The 23401-nt window shown below is 42.1% G+C and overlaps 1 protein-coding gene across 11 annotated transcripts in view; it reads left to right on the top strand.

The window, feature by feature from the left end:
- Positions 1-23401, top strand: part of PDE1C (phosphodiesterase 1C) — a 613608-nt gene that overhangs the window by 291850 nt on the left and 298357 nt on the right. For 7 of the 11 annotated variants that reach the window (XM_082399447.1, XM_082399442.1, XM_082399451.1 and 4 more), the window contains one exon: positions 18961-18987. The exons of 2 other annotated variants lie outside the window; for them this stretch is intronic. In XM_082399447.1, the coding sequence (XP_082255573.1) occupies positions 18961-18987 (27 nt within the window). Of the gene's footprint in view, positions 1-128; positions 713-18960; positions 18988-23401 lie in introns of those variants that run through there. 2 more of the 11 variants (XM_082399444.1, XM_082399443.1) reach the window with 2 other exon arrangements.

Raw genomic sequence — 23401 nt, 5'->3', positions numbered from 1 at the left:
AAGTGACACAAAACAGAGAGGGGGCGGGAAGGCAGCATGGCTGGGCAGAGAACGACCGGGAGGGGGAGCCGCGGGGCCCCCCAGGGCAGGGGGCGCGGGTGGAGCCGGGGTGCACGGCCTCCGGGTCGGACCGCCCAGCCCCGCGTCGGCTCCCCCTAGACTCCCCCCCGCCTCCCCGCTCTCCCCTTCTCACGTTCTCCCTCCTCGCCGCCTCTCCTCCCCACTCGGTCCTCCCTTTCCCCCCCTGCAGTCCTTCAGCTGCCAAACTGTTCGCTTCCTTGGCTTTGTTTGAGAAAAAAAAAAAAAAAGAATCCGAATAGGTCTGAGGTGTTTTCTCCTAGATCAGGAGCACAATTCCGACCCTTGGCATTAGCCCAGCAGCATGGCTGGTTCCCGCAGCTGCCTCCGGGGGGCACGTGGGCCTGGGGTCCCCGGCCCTCCGGGCCCGCTTTAAGCCATGATTTGGGGGTCGCAGAAGGGGGAGCGCACGCAGAAAGTGACAGGCAGACGCGCGCGCCACCTGACTGGGGCTCGAGGGCAGGGCTGGGCAAAGAGGCGGGAGGGGACAGCCCAAACTCTCTCGGCCTCACTCCCCGTGATAACCTGCAGCTATGGAGTCGCCAACCAAGGAGATTGAAGAATTTGAGAGCAACTCTCTGAAATACCTGCAACCCGAACAGATCGAGAAAATCTGGCTTCGGCTCCGAGGGCTGTAAGTAGATCTGTTTACTTCTCTTGCCCTATTTCCCTCTCATCAGTATTTTACTACACAGCCACAGTCACGACTGCTCACCCCCATTCCTGCATGACCCTTAAAAATACAGCCCTAGAAGTTCCACAACCGCTTCTCTGTTAATTACAGTCACTGCTACCTTCCTTTCAACAGCGAGACTTGTCTTTCTGAGTGCTTCGGAATGCCTTGCTGTTTCCAAGTCATGCTTTCTTTGGGGAAGAGGAGATGTCCTTAGATTTCAGTTATAGTGGCTCAATATTCATGGAGATATTTCTGTTTGTTTGTTTGTCAGGGGAGAAAAGTTTGGGGACTCAGGTCACTGACTTTTGATCAAAGGAAGAGTTATTCTCTGCAGAATGCTTGCAGACACCTTGGCAGGTGGTCCAAGAACTTAACAACAGTTCAAATTCAGCATGCATTCTGGCTGTTAGATTTTCCTCTCCCTCTCCCTAGCCTACTTCAACTTCTGATATTTTCTTAGGATTCTTTCTAGCAAGAAAATAGTTACTGAAAGGAAGGACTAGTTTTGGAGAAAGTAGGGTTCAGAACCAATATTGGAGTTTCCTAGTAATATTTGAAGAGTGAAATAGGGCGTTTGCTTTCAATACAATGGCCAGAATTCTAGTTGGACTGGTGAACAGAGATCTCTGAATTTCATTCACTTCATCGGGTGCTGTCTGTTTTGGGGTACTGAGGAGAGGTGACCTGAAAATACGTGTTATTTTCTGTGAAAAGATTTCATAAACAATGAACTGCTGGTTATCCCAGTCAGGAAGCTGTAGTGACAGCTGTACGGTTACAGCTTGCTCCTCAGTTGACCAGGCAGCTCCCAAAGATACCTTCCATAACCACCAGATACTCATTTCCCAGATATTTGGCATCAAATATCTAGTGCAGATAAAAAAAAATAGGTTTTCTCCAAGTATATTCTCCAGACCTTCTGTTCCTACCAAGGGCAGTGATGGGAAAACCAGCTCCTTGGCAGTTTGTTTTGCTGCAGTTATTGTTTTTGAAAGCACACACACACACACACACACACACACACACACACACATGCACACACACCCCAAAACAAATCAGAAAGGCACTGATCTAAGTTATCTTTATCTTGGGGGAGACCACATTCCAACCAGGATATTCACAGTTTCTAAAGGGAAGCAATAAGGTAGGTGTTTCTTCAAGGTATCCCCATTTAAAGTGCAATTTATAAAAGCCCTTCCATCAATAATCAAAGTGCGTTTCATTGCCATTGATGTAAATGGGAAACCATGCCAAATAACATGACTTTTGGGTTGTCTGGCTGCTGTAAGCAGAGGCTGTAAACTTATTTGGAAATCTTGTCTTTCTGGCTGGCAGGCTCTTCCAACAGTTGAGATGCACGCAATGCAGCACCTCTTTCGGGAGAGGTGTTTACAATAAGCTCATGTTATATGTGATGAACACTCCATGTGATCATATTATGGTGCACACAGAAAGTTTGTTGCATCCACAAAATCTGGGTACAAAATATGCAATGTCAAAGTGTTGTCAAGCTGGTCTCCTTGACATCCCGGCTGGAGGGACTCGTGTGCACACACTCAGGAACTGCTTCTCTCAGGCTGCTTTACGATTCCAACCAACTCCACGGAGCTACTCAGGCTGGGGAAGAGTGTTTGGGCAAATCAGCCAGGTTGAGGTGGGAAACTTGTGCGAGAAAGCATTTAGAGCTTACAACGCACTGTCTTGTAGCTTCCTCTGTTTCATCTGTTAGGCTTCTCTCCCCAAATTGTTGTCTGCATTTTTGTTTTCAAGTCTCTCGTGTTTACCTAGCACCCTGTACCTTTGAACATAAAAGGTGTGGGTTGATTCTTTTCCAAATATGTGTTTTTGAATCCTTCTCTTTTTACCCTTCCTACTGAAACACCCTGGCCAACAGCAGTCCCAGGAGATGTGTAGCTTCACTTTCTGATTTGAAAAATGACATGTTACTATTGTTATGACTTTTTTTTTTACTACTGTTATGGTTCTTACTACCACGTTTTTTTTTTTTTTTAAACAAAACAATAGTGCTATAATAAGTTGCTAAAGACTCTGGAAACCAAAGCGCATGCTTTTTTACACAACTTGGAATAACACTTTTGCAGTTAACAAAATAGAAACCTTAGGAGATGGAAGGGTGTGTGTCTCTTTGTTCCCACAGTGGATTAACAGTAAGAGAAAGGAAGCTGTTCTTTCAACATTTTAGAAAAACTCAATAGCCACAATTGAATTTTCATACCAATTTATTACCATGACACCTGTATAGAAGGGGCTTTACAGGTGACCACAGATAGTCAGGAATTTGGTTCACCTTGTTTGAGAGCCATCTAAGTTTCAGGACTTGATCATCTCATGCCTGGACTATTTACTGGTATTGTCAGTATCTCGCCTACTTAATCTATCCTTGAATTTTTCATCTCCTCCAGTAGAATGTCAGTTCCTTAGGACAGACACTTTGTGTGTCTTGCTCACTGCTGTACCTCCAGTGCCTAGAGCAGGGTTTGGCACATAGTAGGTGCTCAATGAATAGGTGATGAAGGAAGCATAAAGACCCAAAGGTGAACTTTTCAGTATTCAAAATGAAGGTAAATGTATATCTGGGTCAGCTTATAGGCCACGTGATACTATCAACACAATATTCCATGAACTAGATGGGAGATGGATTTAATTAACATCATTACCCAGGTTGGGCACAGTAATCTAAACTGAAGCGGAAACTGGGCAAGATGTGGCAAAGCCACGACCCAGGGCAGAATCCCACTCTTACGTTTACCCAGGTTCTCTCTTCTCCTCCCCTTTTCTGCACTGGCCTGGAGTGGTCTTTACCAGCAGCAAGAGGATTGTTGCCAAAAATCTACAGTGTGGAGAATATAGGGGATGGTCCTCTCTATATTACAAGCCCCACACATCCCCCTTTCCACGCTTTCCTTTTTTCTCTAGCACGTTTCACTGTCTTAATACTATATATTTAATTTATTTATTATGCTTATTGTCTGTTTCCTCCAATTAAAATAGAAGTTCCTTGAGGAAGGAGCCTCTTTTTTTGTGTTTCCATTTTCTCAGTTGTCCCCCAAGTGCTGTTGTCCTTACTCTATCCTCTGTAGGAGTGGGTGGAATTGTTAAGAGCCCCTCCCAACGCCTGTTTTGTTAGGGAATCTTCCAGTCAGGGAAAATATGACAACTGCACTTGCTTCCTCTGATGATGAGAGGGAGCCTCACGGCTGTATGGTTTTGAGTCGTAACTTGTGCCTTGGGTCCCGACCAAGAGTTTTTCCTGTTATATGATGACAAAAGGGTGCTTCTATACTTTTTTTAAAAAAAAAAATTGAGAGCAAGAGAACAGGTTTCACTTATTTCTTGGCATTTATTGTCACAATTGTAATTAAGCTATTGTATATCTGTTTTGCCCAACTATGAGGTAATCAGTACAATAAACTTTATGCTTTTTTAACACTCTATGAAGATGATGATGCCTTTTTTGCATGATCTAAAATAGTACTATGAACATAAACGGAGGTATGGTTTATTATGTTTACTGTCTGTTTCCTCCAACTAAAATATAAGTTCCGTGAGGACATAGTTTTTTTTTTTTTTTTTGATCTGTTTTGGTTACTGGAGTATCCCCAGGTGTATGGTTATTAGGGTCACAGACTGGGATTATTGTTTCTGTCTATTCAGCAAGCTTTCCCATCCCCCTTATTATGGCAGTAGACCCTCCCCCCTGCCTCCCAGCCCTCCATGGGCTCAGGATCCAGGATCGGCCAATCATAGAATTTCACCGTTCTGGCAACAGTGGTTGGTCTCAAGTGTGGCACAGGACCCAAGCAGAAGCAGTAGAGTCTTCCACTGAGATTCTCTATTGGCTGGGGGAGAGTGCTGCTTTCTCTGCTGGGTTTTCCTGGTGGCCGCTGCTGGCTCCATTTCTCACTGCGTGGAGAAGAGCTTTCAGTGACAGGAGACAGACCAGAACTTACAGAGAAGCAGAGGGGAGAAGATGGAGTGGAAGTCCCTGGGTCTGCTCCCACAAGCCCCAGTTCCTGCAGTTGTTTCTCTGATTCTTTCTGCTGTCCCAGCTACGCGAATACGTCAGGCTGTGTTCCTGCATAGGTTACTTTGAGTTTGTTGTCTCTGAAAGTCTTCACTAATACCCCCACTGAAGTACAGAGAACTTAAGTGACTTTTCCAAAGTATACATCAAAGGCGGGGGGAAAATCCAGAGGCAAAGAAGCCCGGATCTTTGGTTTTGTATTTCTTATTTAATAAAGGCTTCTCAATCTGTATTTTCTTTCTACTCATCTGAAATTTTTAATAGGGTCATCAGTGTTCAGGCAACAGAAGTTCAGTCGGTTAACGTTTACTGAGTGTCTGTTATGTGCCGAGCACTTTGATAAACTCTGTGCAAAAGTAGGTAAGCCATAAAGCTGTAAGATATAAGGCTATAGCTAAAGAAATGAACACCCGGAAGTGTTGACTGTCGTTACAGAGGATACACGGGGAGCTACCTCTGCCTGGGAGGGCCAGAGAAGGTGTGAGCAGTGAGCTGCAGACTTACTTGGAGCGGAGTCCTTAGAGTCACAAGGAAGAAACTTGCACAGATTCCTTTCATTCATGTCAGCCTTTTGCAGAGATGTGAGGAAAACAAGGAGTCATCCAGTCAGCACAGAGTACATCAGCTCAGAATTCTGAGCTGTTTTTATGCACAACTGGAAAAGCTGTGTCTACTTACTAGGAATATAGCCTGGGTCCTAGTGCCCTTCCCTATGCTCACCTCTTACCGGTAATCCCAAAAGAGAGGGTGTGGTTGGGTCTAGTTGCTGTCATTCAACATGGAGCTATTGGACAGAAATCTCCCAGGTCACCTCAGAAGCAGTTGGCCCCTACATTGGTCCCTGGTCCATCAGCTGTCCAGGTAACAGGGTTACCTTGCCTGACAAACCAATCCTCAGAGGTCTTAGATATTTTCCTTAAAAGGTAGTTGTGAGGTATCCTCTTGCAGCTCATCTAGTGCAATATTGAGGGATAGATAAAGCTAGTGAATGGAGGTAACAGTGTACAAAGGTGCAGAGGTATGGGAGACATTGGCACATCAAGGAGGAGTGAGAGATAAAGTTGGAATAAAAGGCATGGGCCAGGTAGTGATACATGGAATTTTAAAAAATTTACTTTTTGTTTTATTCAAAACTATACATGCTCATAGTTTAAGGAGGCAGGTCTTCGAACACATTACATACACATACAAATGTGTTCCAGACACTCTCCATTCATCTTTCAGGGAATCTTTTTTTGAATGCATGTAATTTTAAGGAGTTTACATCTTGTCCCTTAAGTTCTAAGGAATTGTTAAAAGACTTTAAGCTAGAGAGTAACACAATGAGATTTGAATTTTAGGATGGCTATTCTGGAAGAAGTATGGAGGACAGATTGGAGATGAGACTTGAGGCCTGGAGATCAGTTGGAGAAGATTCTTCAGTTATGGTAGTGCCACTAAGGAGGAAAAAATAAGGGGCACATTTGACATTAGAATGGAGCAGAGAGAAAGAAGGAGAAGTTGTCTTCCAAGCTTGTTTTGTCTCAGATGTATTAGTGAGTTTGGTGCCATTTGCCTTGTTAGAGACCACGGAGAGAAGTGCAGGCTTGGATACAGCAGAATGATAAATTTGGGTTTAGACGTGCTGAACTGGAGCAGCCTCTGGAAGGTTCAAGTAGCTGGTGGTGATAGCAGCCTGGAACTATGGAGAGACCTTTGGCCTAGAGCCTCGGGTCTGAGAGTCATGGTTCTGAGTTAAAGCCTTGTGAACAGATGACCCAGGGAAGAGGGGCTTCACCTGAATCTCACTAATAAAGCAATTCCAAAAGAATAATTTTTTAAAATTGATGTTTATTTCCCCCAGATTACATATTTTAGGGTGTTAATTGGGGCCTTCCACTCTCCCATTTAATTGCAAATGTCAGATGGTTCAGCATAATTTTATTGGGCTCTTATTCTATACCGGATATTAGGAGCTTCAGAAGAGAAATGAAAGTATCAGAAGAAAAGCCCTGCTTTCAGGAAACTTAGAGTCTAGTTAGGGAGACAAGATAATTCTTTATAGAAGTGAAAAGTTATACAACAACAATAAAATTATGGGCAATAATTAACTGCTAGGTAAACGACATTGACACAATGTCCTAGGATTTAGAGAAGGAAGACATTTGTGTTTGAGGGATTGTTTTTGAGTCTTTCTTTTCCTAATAAAGGCCAGTTAAGTCTCCCTGAATTATGTTCTTAATGTATATTGAAGGGGAGAAAGAGGTGAATATCAAAAAGGGTTAAGTGGATTCTTATATTTAGAATGAAATTTTCTTTACTTGAATACTAATGTCGTATATTAGTACATCATCACTTGCTTATCAGAATTTGGTTGTGCTAGCTTATTAGCTAATTACAACTCAGTATTTAGCAGCTGTTTATTATTTTGGCTAAGTTTTACAGCGTCTGTCTGTTGGGAAGCAGCCCTAAGCAAAGAGATTTCTTCATTTCTAGCTCCATTTTCCATCTTTAATTTTCTTTGGTTCATAGAAAACTACTTTCCTTGGTTCCAGTTTCCCCATATGGAGGGAAAGTGTTCACATGACCCACTTCATAGCTTTTTGAGAGATGACAAGAAAAATAATGATTAAATGTGAGACACATAATGTAGTCTGTAACAGCTTTGAGAATGACCATCACAATTTCCCATTAGTAATACAAATGAATTCTACAACAAATAAAATACTCTATTTCTGGAGAACGTATACTGAATCCATGCAAAGTGCTATATTCTTCAGGTTTATTGGAATGTACTCTTTATTTAAAGACCTTTTGACAGCTCTTATTAAATAAAATAAACGAATATAAGAAAAATCTAGATGTTCCTAGGTTGTGAAATCATGAAAAATCTTAAGAGAATAATTCAGTCAAGAAGACATCATTCATAACTATAGGTAATGAGTTTTATTTATAAATTTGTATGAATACACGCTCGTCTATATGCAGGAATCTCATCTATCACTCATTCACTCAGCAAACATTTCTCTAGCACTTACCATGTGGCAGGCACTATGCTAGGCACCAGGGATACAGTGGGAAACAAGACAAGTGTCCCCTCCTTTAGGGAGCATTCAGTCTACAGGTAGAGGCAAATGTTAAACATCTAATTCGCCAAATAGATATTTACTGTGATGAGTGCCGCAAAGAAGTACAGGGTGCTGTGGAAACGTGTAAGAGGGGGCCCACACCAGGTCTAAGAATCAGGGACGCCTTCTCTGAAGAAGTGAGATTTAAGCTGAGATATGAAGAATAAGTAGGTGTTAGTTAAGAGTTGAGGAAGAGTCTTCTAAGGTATCCAAGGCCTGGGAAAATAGCATGTGCAAAGAGCCAAAGGGACATGACACCTCCGAGAAGACAAAAGAAGGCCAAGTGGCTGCAGCAAAAACAGTGTGGAGACAGGAGGCTCAAGGCACAGCTGGAGAGAGGGGCAGATCTTGCCTTTTCTTTTAGGCCAGGGAGCCTTAGCAATGGGAAACCACTGTAGGTCTGTGGGGATGGATTTGAGAGATTTTTAGGAGATAGACTCAACAGGATTTGGACTTGGCATGTGAGGGAGAATGTGGAATTTAGAATAACTCCCAGGTTTTTAGCTTGAATCCACAGGTACTATTTACTTAGATCAGGATCACTGAGGGGGGATCAAGTTTGCAAGTTTGGTTGTGTGTGGCAGCAGAATGAATGAGGAGTAGAAATCATGAGCTCAGTTTTGGACATACTGAATATGAGGGGCCTATAAGATGTCCCTGAGGAGACGTGAGCAGTTGGATAAGAGGGCCTGGAGATTTAAGGAAAGGTCTGTGTTGGAGATATAAGGTACAGCCCAACAAAGTAAGAAGAAAAAATTATATATATATATAAAATAATGATATAATACATATTATACATAATATATATAATGTGTGTATATATGTATATGTGAATATGTGTATTCATGTATGTGTCTGAATGATGCTAAATTAATACTCCTATAAATTTTACAAGTAGAGAGAACATAGTTTAGTGTGACCTCTCTAAATAGTCTGACAGAAGTTGCCAGAAGACTATGAGTTTACATATATTTTCTCATTGGCATTTACTTGTTCAACATTTGGGAAAGACCAGCTAGTAGTCAATCTACGTGGCTTTGCTTGGAACCCTTGTACTGACTGCTTGGTGTCATGTCCACCACAACATGGGTTTGGAGCCAAGACAGAAACCTGAGGGCTAGGCAGGGTCATTTCCAGTATTCCAGAGGCAGAAAGAGACCATGACCCAAGAAGCTAAATGGAATGAGGCCCTCATCACGGACCCTGTGGGGACTGTCAGGCATGAGCCAGGCAGTGGGGCTCGGAGCTTGGAGCCCAGCCCCCTGCAGAAGGGTCTGGTGGAGCTTGGCTGGATGGGGGCTCCCTAGACCCTGCAGGAGGCTGTCCTGTTGTCTAGGCTTGTCCAGTGGGCGCCGCCTCGCGCTGCTGCTCCCAGGGGGTCCTACGTGCGCACACCGGGCCTCCGTCTCTTGGCGCACCCACAGTTCTGCCATGGTGCTCCGCCTCCACATCAGCTCTGCCTCATTCATGGCCTCTTCCCCGGAAGCTCTTTAAGGCCTTCCAAAAATGGACCTTCCTCCCTTTTTTTCCACTCCCTTCCAAAGACCTATTGCAGGGACCCAGTATTCAATATTCTGCCAAAATACAGCTTTCCTTTCCCTTAAGGCCAGTAGAAGAGTGAGAAGCAACGTGAGGATGCATTTTGACAGAAAGTCACTATTAGACATCCAAAGAGCGTTAAATTCTGTTTATCCAGATTCCAAACAACCAAAATTCTTAAATAAGCAAGACTTTTCCTACACTCTAGAGACACTGAGTAAATCTGGTAGTGAAAGATTAGTCTTCGAAAGCTACTTCCAGGTGTGTTTTTAGGAGTAGTTCAAATTCAGATTAATATCCCACCCCTTTTTTTCCTCTACCTCTCTGAGTCTTGTCTGAGGATGACTCTAAGGGGTCTTACAATACCTTTAAATTAACTCCCCCAAAGTATTTTATATTTAGTATACTACTCTAGGTTGTTACTTGGAACCCTGTCTGCTAACTATGAGAAACTATAAACACTTTCATGAACAGGGTCCTGTGTAGCTCATTTGTGAAATATAAGGATGAATTATTGTAAATCAGGCTTCATAAATGTTTAGAACCGCCATTCTGTCTATAAAACTACTAACTGAAATTAGTCATGGTTAAAAAAATGAAAGAATTGTTCCAAGCACCCATTTCTGGGAGTCTTGGATACTTTCAATGAGCATAACTGTAGCTGAGGAGAATCTGATTCGAATGCTCAACTGATTCAGTTGACAGTGGCGCTCAAAATGGTCCCTAAGAGTGCATCTGCTAGCTGAGTGGGTTTTTTTTTTTTTCTTTTTTCTGTATTTTGGGGATCGGCCTTACTTTTGCCATATTTAAATTGTTGAAATTTACAGAGCCTATGTCCAGAGAAGAGCCTTCTATAGATGATTCTACTGTGAGAGAAGATTTTAGAGGAAATAGGAAGGACATCTGCTTTCAAGGAGCTGTTGTATTGACTTACATTCACCTGGAATTGTAAATGGCCAATAGCTGCTTTCTGCCGGGAGTAGGTTTTGATAACAAGTTGGGAGGAAGGGTGGAGGAGAGGAGGAAGGAGGTACTACTTGGGGAGATAGGAAAGGCTTAAAAACATTAGACTGGTCACTGAAGTTAAACTTGGCAGAAGATACAGTTTTTGTTCTGGCTAAATCTACATGGGGATAACAGAGTAGAGAATTCAAGCATCTCTCTGGATAATTCAATTAAAAAACCTACCCCTCCCCTAATTACAGGGAAATATCTGTGAAGAGGGAGGTTTTGTCTCAGTCCTTTGGATTTATCTCCACTCTGGCAGTGTTGTCACAGATATTAAGAAATATTTTTGTTTGCAGCCTTTCTCATTGATGTTTATAGAAACAGAAGACAGGCTCCCAGGAAGGAGGTCACAAAGATCTCTTCCATTCCCACCCACACAGTTTTATTGTACTTGTAACGCTGCAAGTGGTTGTAAATATGTGAATGGAGGGATAGGTCATTTATGCAAAAAAGTACTACTTGGACTTCTACAAGCATGACATTTACTTTCTGTTTTCTTTAACAACCTTTCCATATTTTTTCATTGGCGCCACTGATTAGCTCACTGCCCAGCTTTAAGCAGTAGATTTTAAGCTAGAGGGAAATGGTCCTTGGTTTGCTCAAAAATAATGCTCTTCAGAGGAAGATTTCAGCTTTCTTTGGGGAGGGGTCCTATTTTGGGGCCTTTTAGACAGTAATCTGAGTGCTGGAATTTTTAACCCAGGCCCAGGAGAGAAACAAGCATGAACAGGAGATTTGGATTTTTGTGTCTGGCCAGCTGTCTGCAGCTAGACGAGGGGTCTGGGGAGGGGAAGCAATGAAGACACAGCCCTGTGGGAATGTGGGCACATCCGGCGCGGGGTGGATTGACTGTGAGTTGGTGCCAGTCCAGGTGGGGCTTCCTGTGGGGTTGTTTAGTTTGAACTAAACCTTCTCCTCAAGGATTTCTCCTGTTTCCACTGCCCAGCCGGCATTAGATAGAAACACATTTGCTTCCAGAAGTGAGTTAAACATTGATCATCTTATTTACAGCTGTGTTTCGGATTAGCATTCTCTCATTTTTCTGATTTACCATGCTCAACCCCAAACCACACTCTCGAAGGCTTCCTTCATTTGAATTTGATCTCATCACTTTGGGTTAAACATATTGGAATTTTGTACTTTGGGAGTTGCTGTCCCCAAACATGATCTTCCTTTTCTAAGAGCCCTAAATGAAAGGGTGTGAATCTGTAGGACAATTTTCCCCAATAGACAACCTGGCAGAAAAATTCTGTAGAAAATTTAAGCAAAACCAACTCCCTCCTAATTATTGGGTTATTCCAAGTGAAAGTGAGTTTATATTATTTCATTATTTTTTATTTTTTGTCCTGCCTTGGATCTTTGGCCAACCAGGAAAATAGAATTGTTGCCCACATGGATTTTCATTCTGTAGCTCATCAGTTAAGAAATATTTGAGCTAGTAAGAGAAGAAAGTTTCTCATTTTCTCTAATATCTTTCTTCTCCCCGCCCCTTCCCCAAATAGTCTCCTGGAAGGTGCCAGGAAACCGCAATTTATATGTATTTTCTCATTGGCATTTACTTGTTAAAAATATGGGAAAGGCCATAAAGCAATCAGTATATATAGCTTTGCAAATCTAGGTTTTAACATGGGTATCATGGAAATGAAATCACTGGGAGAAATGAGAAGAAATGTACAAGGACCTTCCATTCTCAGCAACATCTAAAGTAGTTCATACAAATGATTTAAGACAGATTCGGTGGAAGTTTCTAGCGATATCCAGTTTTGTTCAGTCGGCACCCCATATGCCAGTAAAAAACAAAACCAGAGGATCAGAGGATCATTCAGATCCTCGATCATTTCACGGATATTTGTGGCATTTTATCTCAGTCCACTTTCCCACGAGTGAGCCGCATGTGACCTGAACTCGTGAGAACATGTACTTAACTCCCTGAGTTTTGCTGTGCACTTTTTTTTCTGAGCCTGTCCCCCAATCTCCTCTCCCTTGAGGGAACTTGAGGCCTGAGAACCAGGCTATCTGTGCATTTCCAAAGCTATCTGTGCATCGGCAGCAGTAGTGACCTCAGTAAGGAAGGATGGAGACGAGATCTGATGGGATCTGGAGCAGAGTGAGTCATTATTGCCCAGAAACCCTGGAGAACATTGCAGACAGAACTGGACTTCTCACTGTGTGTGTGGAGTTGTTGCATATTCAACTTCCCAGATCAGAAAATCTTCTTGTGCTCAACTGGGAGGTATCTTGCTGTCAACTTAGAGACCAAGCACAAGTTTTGGTTTTTCTAAGCCAGCTTGTTTGAATATTAAGCCTACTTATAAACCTCATTATTGCAGCAACCATATGGCTCTTAAAGATACTCACTTTAAAAAAGTGAAAGACTGCCAGGTGCTTCATGATATAACCTCAACGCTTAATTGACTCTCACTCACCCAGGCTATCAGGAATGATTCCCAAGTCATCTGTTTGACTTTGGAGTCTGTGAAACTTACGTGTGATTGTGGGTATGCCCAGTATTTTGCAAACTGCTAGCCATCAAAAAGCAAACAAAGCTCTTTAAAAGCATCCTGCGTCTGCCACACTGTTGTCTCTTTTTTGCTATTTCCTTGCTGTCTCTACTCTGCCCTTAGGCAGGTCCAGGTGTACTGTGGCCGGAATCACTCCTTATGCTTGCTTAGTTTCGTCCCTTCTCTCCCTAATTGGGGCCAAGAGAGGTAAAATGAAGTGCAGGGTCTTGAAGTTCAAGGTCTAGATGACACAGCCATGGACAGCTTTGGGGAACCGTTTTAAATATTGGAGGTCAATGCTCTTTGCTCTTTGATGATACTCCCGTCTCAGTAGCCACTTGTCAGAATGTGATCAGCTGGATGTAAATGGACTGAAGCCTTCCAGGGGAGATTTTTCCAGCTTATCACTTCCCCTGTTCTGTACACACGCATGCACACATAACACATACACACTATTTGATACTTCTTGGGCAATCCACGATTTCATAGAAACATTCCAGAGTTAAACAGACATTGATTTTCAGTGAAGACCAGGAGTCTTTTAATTTGCCTAATAGGTAAGTGGATGTGGTCAATCAGTAATTCTAGTTATAGCATGATATCTCTGTGCTGAGTTATAACTTCTAGAGGATGCTTAGGGATTCTGTGTAAGCAACTCACTGGGCTTCAGTTTTTAGGGAATTATCGATAAAAAGGTTTTTTCTTAAAAGATAATTTTAGATATTTCTAAGGATTATCATGGTGTCCAGTTCCTAAATATCTAATTTTACTTTCTTTTTTTCCTGCTTTCTGAGCAACGACCCAGCTTTTGACATTAGAGGAAAGTGTGTGGGTCTGCTAGGCTAACAGGGACCACTGCTGGGTGGGTGTCAGAGTGTATACAGCCTGCAGCTCCCTTGGGCATGGGGGGAGTGAGGAGAGCTGGGCAGAGTTTCAGTTCCTCTGCTTAGTAGGACTGAGATTAGCACCTGCTTTCTTTGTGGCTCAAGTGTTCTAAGATGAGGAGAACTGGGAGTATTCAATTTTTCTACTTTAGAAAACAATCTTAAACTTCTTTTTAAAACTTTTTTAATCAACGAAAGGCTTTTTTTTTTAAACAAAATTTGGAAACCTATGGAATTATAATACCGTTATTACTTATGCAGTACTATTGTTATAAATATAGTAGCTGACTCGTTCTTGAACATTTACTGGATGCCCAACACTGTGCTAAAACTTTACATTCATTATTACATTCAACTCTCACATCAACCTGTGAAGTGCGTATTATTGTTACCCAACTTTTACAGATAAGGAAACTGGTGGTTGGGAAAGTGATGTAAGTTGCCAAAGGTCACATAGCTTGTTGGACACAGTAAGTTGAAGAAGGGATTTAGCTTAAGTAAGTGATCCTAAGCACTATACTGTAATGCCTCTCTTTAAAAAACAAATGAATAGACAAACAATGCCATGTATGTATGTATGTATGTGTGTGTGTGTGTGTGTGAGTGAGTGAAGGGTAGAGGGCATTCCGGGTAGAGGGCATTCCGGGGAACAGGGTTTGCAAAGTGCTCTAGGCCTTCATCCATGCGGTTTCCTCAGCCTGGCCTCGTGAAGATGGCCTGCCTTCTGCCTCAGTGTGCAGGTGTGCTCTCTCCATCTCCCACACTGCCGAGACACCAGAGCACAGCAGCTCCTGGTCGTTCTCTGTGGTCTGAATTAGCTCAGTCTAGCTACGTGAATCTTGAGACTTGTGATGTATTGTTATAAGTTTCAAAAAATTATAAATTTAAAGTAAGTTTGAGAAACCAAAACAGAACATTTAAATACATTCCCTTTGTCTTTAAGATTATGAATCAGGGGCAAATTCTGTTGAAGTTCTTAAAAACAAAAGGCCAAGAATAAACTAGGTTCTTTTCCAGCTCATTTCCTGCGTTTGGATGGAAAGAGCCCAGTATGTTCTGTGGTTGGTTTTGTTTGTTTTTGTCGAGGGTCTAAATTTCCTCCAGGCATCCTTTGACTTCTTTGACTAATTTCCTCAATTTTCTTTGAGGGCTTCAGAGTTTGCTTTCTGTCTCAACCAGTTCAAGGTTCTGTGTCCTTAGTCAAGTTACTTAACCTCTCTGAGCCTCATTGCCATCAAGTATAAAGTGAGGTAAACCTCCTAGGGTCTGTAGGAGGTCAAAGTGAGTTAATTTATGTAACACACATGGAACAGAGGAGATGCTCAACAACTGTGACCCTCCTCCCCAGCTTGCCCCCGCCAGCCTTCTCTCATTGCATTCCTCCTGTGTGTAGAAAACCGTGACTGTGGTAGATGGCCTCACTGCTTGTAGTAACTCATCACTAAACAGAAAAAAAATGAGTAGAAAGAAAGCATTTTGATCAGTGTCTTGATAAATTCACTCATTCACGCAACAGCAGTATATTGAACAGCTGTCATTTGTCAAGCACCATGTTAGGCAAGGGAGAAACACTAGCAGATAGTGGACAAGCCGTCGATCTTGCCATCAGCGTAACAGACGAGCTCTGGCCACCATGGAACACACAAAAGGGATGATCCAGTTTGGGAGGCCCTAGAAGGTTTTCGGGAGAAAGTGATGACTCAGCTGAAAGCTGAAAGCTGAAGGATGAGTAGGACTCAAGCCTCACCATCTCGCCCAGTCAAGATGATCTGTGAGTAGGACCTTGAGTAGAGTAATTTCCGTGGATCTGTATTTTCTCTTGTGCTTTAAGTGCTGACCTTCCAGCTCCAGTGTAAGATGACACTGTTTGGGTTGGGTCTCTTTGGACATGGGGGCTGTCTGTCTAAATGGGACAAGATGGGAAGGGAGAGCTTCAGAATCTGTGAAGTCAGGAATGCATCTATGAAGGTGGGAAGTGAATGTTGGGAAGGTGAGTTGGACTGAAAATCAGATTTTTTGGTCTCTCTTTTTTGGGTCTACCAAACGCACAACCCATGTTTTGATATGTGTGGGTGGCAGCTACAAATGATGTATTTATTTTGCCAGCAGACATTTGTTGTGTACCAACCATGTGCCAGTCGATGTGCATGCCCTTGGGATAGGTACAGAGACCCATATGACAGGACCCCTGAGCTCAAGAAACTCAAAACAAGGGGAAAGGGTCCTAAACCTTTTAGAATTCCCCTTACATGGCATGCATGGTACCTGGCAAATTCAGTGCATTATGTTCTCTGAGATAATTCCTCCCATTTTATAGATGTGGAAGCTAAAGCTTGCTTTAGTGTAGAGCTTGTGTGAGTCTCGCAGCTAGAGAGGGAGAAGTTGGATTTTGAACCAGGTTTATCACATTCCAGAACCCTATTGTCTTTCCACAAGGCAATGCAACAGGTGACCCCTTCTCTCAGGTGTCATCTTTTAAAAAAAAGTATGCATTTTATTACTTTTCTTGATTAGCTCAGTACTTTTTAGCCTTAGAACCTGCTATCTGCCTCTGAATCTGGCTGGGCTGGGCTGGTTTGAGGTCATTAGGCACGCCCTTCTTACCTGCTTGCCCCACGTACTTACATATTTCTCCTTGTTGAACTCCTGCCCATCAATCAAAGCTACCTCTTTCACAAAGCTTCCTGAGCCACCACCCCTTGTCTTGGTTGTTATAATAGAACACTTTTGGTAACATGTATTAATTTCCTTTTTTAGGATTCAGATTCTTTCAGAGAGTGGATCTTAGTAGAGTTATTATGAGGATTAGTGATGTATGTTAAGTGCTTGTTACTAGTAGGTGCTGAAATTGGAAGCTATTCTTATTTTTGTTCATTTTGATGCACTCAGCGTTCCCAGCAGTGCCTTTGTATGATCCTTGGCAAATGTTGGGAGAATTCTGTGGAAGCCAATAGCAAAGGTTGTCTTCTTCTGGCCTCTGAAGATACACTCTGTTGACAGAACTAGTTGAGTTTCTGGGTAGGAACCAGGGGCATCCATGTGCCCCGACTGCCCCCTTACCTTTGGTCCTTGCACACTCTCACTGGGTTATTTTCCAGTCTTGCCAGAGACTCCTGAGCCTGGTTCATTAGACAGCAGTTCGAACGAGGGCCAAGGGCGTGGGTCACACCCACAGCTCACTGTGCTCTGTGCCTGTGGATGAAACCTCTGCCTTTGCTACTGCCTACAGCGTGTGAGCTATCACTGCTGGGGTGGGGGGGGTGGTCCAGGATGGTCAGTGCACACCCGTCACAGCTTTCGGAGGGAGTGCAAAACACTGTTTTAAGCAGTGGGATACAGTGGGGCGGCATACAAAGAATCTGCCTTCGGGGAGCTGACATTCAGGTGGGTTATCTCATTTATTTCTCACCACAAGGTCTTGAGAGAGGTGCTCTGATTATTCCCACTTTACAGATAAAGAAAGTGAGGCTCAGAGGGGTTGAATATCTGGTCCAACACTGTAGAGCTGAGTGCCACAGCCAAGATCGAACACAGGTAGTTTGCTCTCAAGCCCAAGCCCTAACCCATCTGTTAGTTGACCTTCCTCCCTACATATATGATATAATTCAAACTTGTAAATATCTCTGTATATTCTTCCTATAGATGTATATATCTGTATATGTGACTGTATGTGAATATTTTACAAATTTTTATAATTATTCTAATTATAATCATAATGCTCATTTAAAATAGAAAATATAGAAAATTCATAGAAGTAAAAATAAAAGTAATGATTCATTAACCTGCTACCCTGGGCTCATGATTATCACTCTGGTGTTTTTCCTTATAGATAAATAGGTATCAGTACCTATCAGGTCAAGATCACATTGTGGGTTCGGTGCTGCATGCTGCTTACTTCCCTTAATATGTCACACTGCCATGTATGTTTTCATTTAAACAGAGATGTCACAGGTCATAGGGATTCTGAATTTGAAACATCTGTGCCTTTTTTAAAAGCATGTGTGACATGTAGCTCTATTAGCAAATCAGTGGCTTGGCTTCCTGGTGCAGTGACTGTAATGGGAATGTCGGTGTGGAACCAAGGACAGCTGCATTGCCCTTCCTGGAGATGCTACCGGGAGATGGGTTTTCCTTTCCCAGCACTTCCTTTCCTTTAATCCCCTCCATTAAAGAGTCTTTAAAAACTCTTCTGAGGGTCTTCAGAGCCTACAAAAGCTGACACAAATATGAAAAACATTGAGATACACTGGAAAATAAACTTTTATGGCCATTTCCTCCTCAAATGCCACTGTGACCCAGGTGAGATAGCCCCAGCAGATGTGACCTCCATTTGATAGATTAAGAAGCCCTGCACCCAGTAGATTTGTCCAAGGCTAAGTGAGGACTGTAAATAGCAGAGGTGGAGTAGAACTCCAGCTGCTTGTGCTTCCTGGGGACGTGTTCTTCCAGGGGCCTGAGCCCACAGCTTAGCCAGTAGCAAGTTCCTGATTCTGCTCTCACTATTTTTGCTTCTAGACTTTCTCATTGTCCCTTTTCTCACGTCTTCCTTCTCTGAAGACCTTATGTCTGGTCTTAATGGTTTAGTTGCATGATTACACATTTACATTTTAAAAGGCAGGTCTTTAAAGGGACTTCAGTGCTAGCTGATGGGGATGATAGTAACAGTAATGACGGTACAAATAGCTAAGAGTTGTGGACCATTTAATACGTGCCAGATACAAGACACGCTTCACAGCCTCTGCCCACTTACTCCACAACAACTCCATGAACCTGGTGAATGAAGGGCTGATATATGAACCTGGATCTTGCCGTCTTTAAGGTCTGATCTCAACCCAGATGCTACAGTGCTCTCAGAGGGGAAAGAGCAGAATATCGGGGGCAGAGCCGTTGAGCTCTTGGGATGCTGTGTGTAGCTGATAAGACTATGATTCTCTGCATCCAACCACAATGTAACACAATAATCCAAAACTTTTAAGTGGGCTTCGAGACCCACAAGCCTCACAGAGAGGACTTTCTACAAAGTGTTCACCTCTGCATCCATCCCCGCTGAAGCTATCTTTTTCTAACCTACCACCTGCCGCAAACTCTTTTCTGATGTGTGTTTATGCTTCTTTTCCCACAGGAGGAAATATAAGAAAACGTCCCAGAGGTAAGAGCGTCCCTCTGAGAAAGGGGAACTGGTTGGTTGACTCCTTTGTGTCACAACTCTTCGCAAGTCTGGCTCATGGTGGATGTTCATTGTAATAAACAGTCTCTCAGATCCTTCTCAGCGAGTTGCCTGCTTTATCTTCGAGTCGCTACTGTTTCTGTAATTGAAAATTGATTGCAGGCATTTAGTGTGGCACAGTAAGTGTACACCTTCACATGAGAGTGGATCCAGTGGCTTAAAAAGCTTGTTACTGCTGAGTTATCTAGTGATTTTATTAAAACCTTGACCAGAGTGGGGCTGGGCTGAGGGCATGTGTGAAGCCCATATAGGTGGAGCAGAAAAGGTTTGCAAATGCATGTTTAGTGTTTGGATTCTCCTTTGCCTGATTTGCTGACAAAATGCTGTTGAGCTCAAAACATAGATGCAAATTCCTTTAAGGGCAGTCTTTTGATTTAACCATGGAAAGGGTAATTTAAAGTAGAATATCATCTGTCTTCACCCGCCATTACTCTGTTTTATTGAGAAGAGTTTGGAAAGCACATTCCAAAGAAATAGAGTTGCTTAGACCTTCTGTTCACCAAGCAGCAGAAGACTACAGCTCAGTCTAAAAGGCTAGTGTCTGCTTTTCATTGATTGACTTTGGTATTATGGCTTTAAACAGATTATATGAGATCAAAAATTGCTGTTGCAATTAAAATCTTCCAATAGGTCTCAACAATGGTACTTTCAGTGACGACTTTAATCTGACCTTTTCTAGTGGGTCTCATCTCATAGTAGAGGCTCCTATGTCCTATGGTTTCCAAATAAAGTCAGTAATCCAAAGTAGTGGTGTCATCATTTGATGTGCATTGTGCAGGTGCACAAATCATTGAGAGAAAATGAACTAAAACTTTAAAAGCTTCCTAGAGGTTGCTATACTTTTCTAAATATAGCGAGCTTATACAGATGGCCGAATAATTCTGTCTTGTTCAGGTTCATCAGGCTCATGGTAGTAATTGCATGTGAACCACTGAGCAGGGCGTAAATTAATCACTCAGATTAGAGGGTATAGTAGTCTTTAGTAGTAAAAGGTAATTTATCATTTTCACATGTAGTTAACTTGGGGTATGAGATGTTTCAAAGTTGCCTCAATTTTAAGGGGAGATAAATAGACAGGTAAGAGGGAGTTTCTCAAGAGAACTGCTCAAACCTGTCAGGTTTCAAATTACTGTGTCAATTTTTTGGGAAAGCATAGTTTTGCATATCTGATGTGAAAGCTGTTGCATTTTTATGTCGATGTAAAAAAAAACTGGTTTGTGTCAGCTTTATTGAAGTCTTATAAAGTGCAAATTAATAGAGGCTTGGTGTGAGCTCTTCTGCTTTTAATCACATGCATATTCTCATGTGAAATATATCCATGTCTACTAATCTGTCATTGAGTAACAAACCATCCCCACACTTATGGCTTAGAACAAGGGTTTTACTTTGCTCATGATTTTATAGGTCAGGAATTCAGGAAGGACTTGTCTGGGTGGTTTGGATCTGACCCACCTGGTGTCAGCTGGGACTGATGTGGATGGAGGATCCACTTTCAAGATTGATTCTTCACTCGCGTGTTGGGAGCTTCGGTGCTCCTTCTTTCTTTCTCTCTCTGCACATGGCTTTCATCCTCCAGAATGTCTCCAGGAGTTTGGGCTTCTACTGCATGGTGGTCTCAGGGGTGTTGCACTCTTAGCTGGCTTCCTAGGCCACGTGTTCCAAGAGAAAAGGAGTGGAAGGTGCTAGTCTCCCTGAAACTGGCTTAATGTCACTTCTTCTGTATCTTACTGGTCAAGCTATTGCAGAATCCACCCAGAGTCAAGAGAAGGGGATATAGATTACATCTCTTGATGGAAGAGTGTTAAAGAATTTGAGGCCCTTTTCATGTATCAAACCTTCAACCTTTATCAGAATGATCTTGCTTGAGACCTTTTCCAGGGATCTGTAAGTTTGGAGTATGTGGATACCTCATTTGATGAATGGTAGACACTTGTAAATATATCTTGATACCCCATCAGATGCTGGTCTCTTTGAATATATGCTTGTCTATTGGATGATTCATTTGGACTGGGAATAGCTGTGATTCCTTTTTCATGTTAGGGGCAGGTGTACTAGTGTGGACTCAGCTGGTTAGTTGAATTTTAAGTGCAGTTATTTGGCTTCAGTCAATAATTAGTCAGGTAAAGTTGGTGGCTTCATGTAGGAAAACTAAATGACACAAATGCTACATTAAAAAGCTTTAGATCTTGTAGGTTTGCTTTGGACATTAGGGGAAAAACAGCCCAGGATACAAAAATAATCTACCTTTGTTTAAACTTTTCTTGCTAAGTTTCATTTCGTTTTACTCATGTATTTATTTACCTTCTACAGCCATGTTAAAGAAAAAAAAATTGACTAGCTTTCAAAGTCATCATTATCCCACTACAACTCAACTGAGGTAGATATATTTCTTTAAATATTTCATAAAGTACTAGGCAGATTTTAGTAACCCACAAGAATATTTTTTTAACATCTTTATTGGAGTATAATTGCTTTATAATGGTGTGTTAGTTTCTGCTATATAACAAAGTGAATCAGTTATACATATACATATATCCCCATATCCCCTCCCACTTGCGTCTCCCTCCCACCCTCCCTATCCCACCCCTCTAGGTGGTCACAAAGCACGGAGCTGATCTCCCTGTGCTATGTGGCTGCTTCCCACTAGCTATCTGTTTTACATTTGGTAGTGTATATATGTAAATGCCACTCTCTCACTTTGTCCCAGCCTACCCTTACCCCTCCCCGTGTCCTCAAGTCCATTCTCTAGTAGGTCTGCATCTTTATTCCCGTCCACAAGAATATTTTGATGATAGTGATTCTACTAAGTCTCACTTTTAGTGTTAAGGGAAATGTACTCATGTCTTTCAAGATCAGAATTTCAACCGAAAGAGTGATAAGTACTCTTTACTGGGTTAGCAAGGGCACCTGTAGGTAGGAGGTAAGCTTCTCCCTGCACAACTTTATTAGATTGGGCTTTAAATAAACACAATTAAGGGGAACCATCCTTTTGCTTTCTGAATGGGGCTTGTCCACGAAGGCCAATCATTTCAAGAGATTTGCTGAAGTGGTGAAATGGTAATTTGACAGCTAGAGTGGATTACACCTGAAACCTGCTTCCCCATAAAATTCTCATCAGGTTGTTTTCAATACAGCTGCAGCTTCAAGTTATCAGGTCTGGCTTTGAGAAGTTTGTATCTTTGAGAAAGCATGCCAGACCATGTACAAAATAATCACAAATACCTATAAATAATCTACTATTCCAGGGCTGCCCCTGAAGAAAAGAATTTCTATGAGGGATGATGTTATAAGCTGAGTCTATATTAGAAGAGCTTCCAACACACACACATGCACACACACTCACTCCCTGTTTCAATGTGCTAGGGAATCTGTGAATGGTCAGCACAATTAGAGGCAGAGATACAAATAAAGACATAGCCACAAACCTGAGGAACCTCCACAGACAATTGTTCTGTTTTCATATGTGTGGGAGGTGGAAATACTTTGGTCAGGATGGCCAGGGGTTGGAGTTTTAAGGCCACCAGATAGCAAAATTCTCAGTGGCATGAAGGTTTTTGTTGATTTGTTTGTTACTAACCCTAGCTCTGTTAAGATCATTTAAGTAGAAGTTCTGGTTCTGACTCTATCTGATTTACTCATTTTATAAATCTATACATGTCTGTGAACAGTTAACTTTAGCCAAAGTTGTCTCTCTTTTTGTTGATAATCATATTAGATTGATAGTCACATGCATAGCACTTTACAAAAATCTCCCATTTTAACAAAAGTTTACTGAATACTTACTGTTGCCATACACTGAAATAAATACTGGAAATAAAAAGATACATAAAAAATAGCCTCTGTGAGGAGGTACACAGGCTTGTAGGTGTGACTATGAAAAAATTATAATAAAATTTGGTAAGTACTATAATAGATGTAAATACTGAATGTCATTGGGAACAATTAGATCTTTGGGGAGGATTCTTACATTATCGTATGGTCTTCTTTCACTAGATCACAAAAGAGAGCTGACAGTATTTTTTATTATTCATGGTGCTTGAACGTATGGGCGTATTAAAGTCTAATGGGATAGTTGAGAATTTTTTTTCTTCATGTTTTCAGTTATTTTAAACATGTATTTTTTTTTTAAAGTTATACAATTTTTATTTATTTATTTATTTATGGCTGTGTTGGGTCTTCGTTTCTGTGCGAGGGCTTTCTCTAGTTGCGGCAAGTGGGGACCAGTCTTCATCGCGGTGCGCGGGCCTTTCATTATTGCGGCCTCTCTTGTTGCGGAGCACAGGCTCCAGACGCGCAGGCTCAGTAATTGTGGCTCACGGGCCTAGTTGCTCCGCGG

This window comes from Balaenoptera borealis, assembly GCF_965194805.1.
Source record: "Balaenoptera borealis genome assembly, chromosome: 7".
NCBI lineage: Eukaryota > Metazoa > Chordata > Mammalia > Artiodactyla > Balaenopteridae > Balaenoptera > Balaenoptera borealis.
The sequence above is the reverse complement of the archived record's forward strand: the minus strand, read 5'-3'. Positions and strand labels throughout refer to the sequence as shown.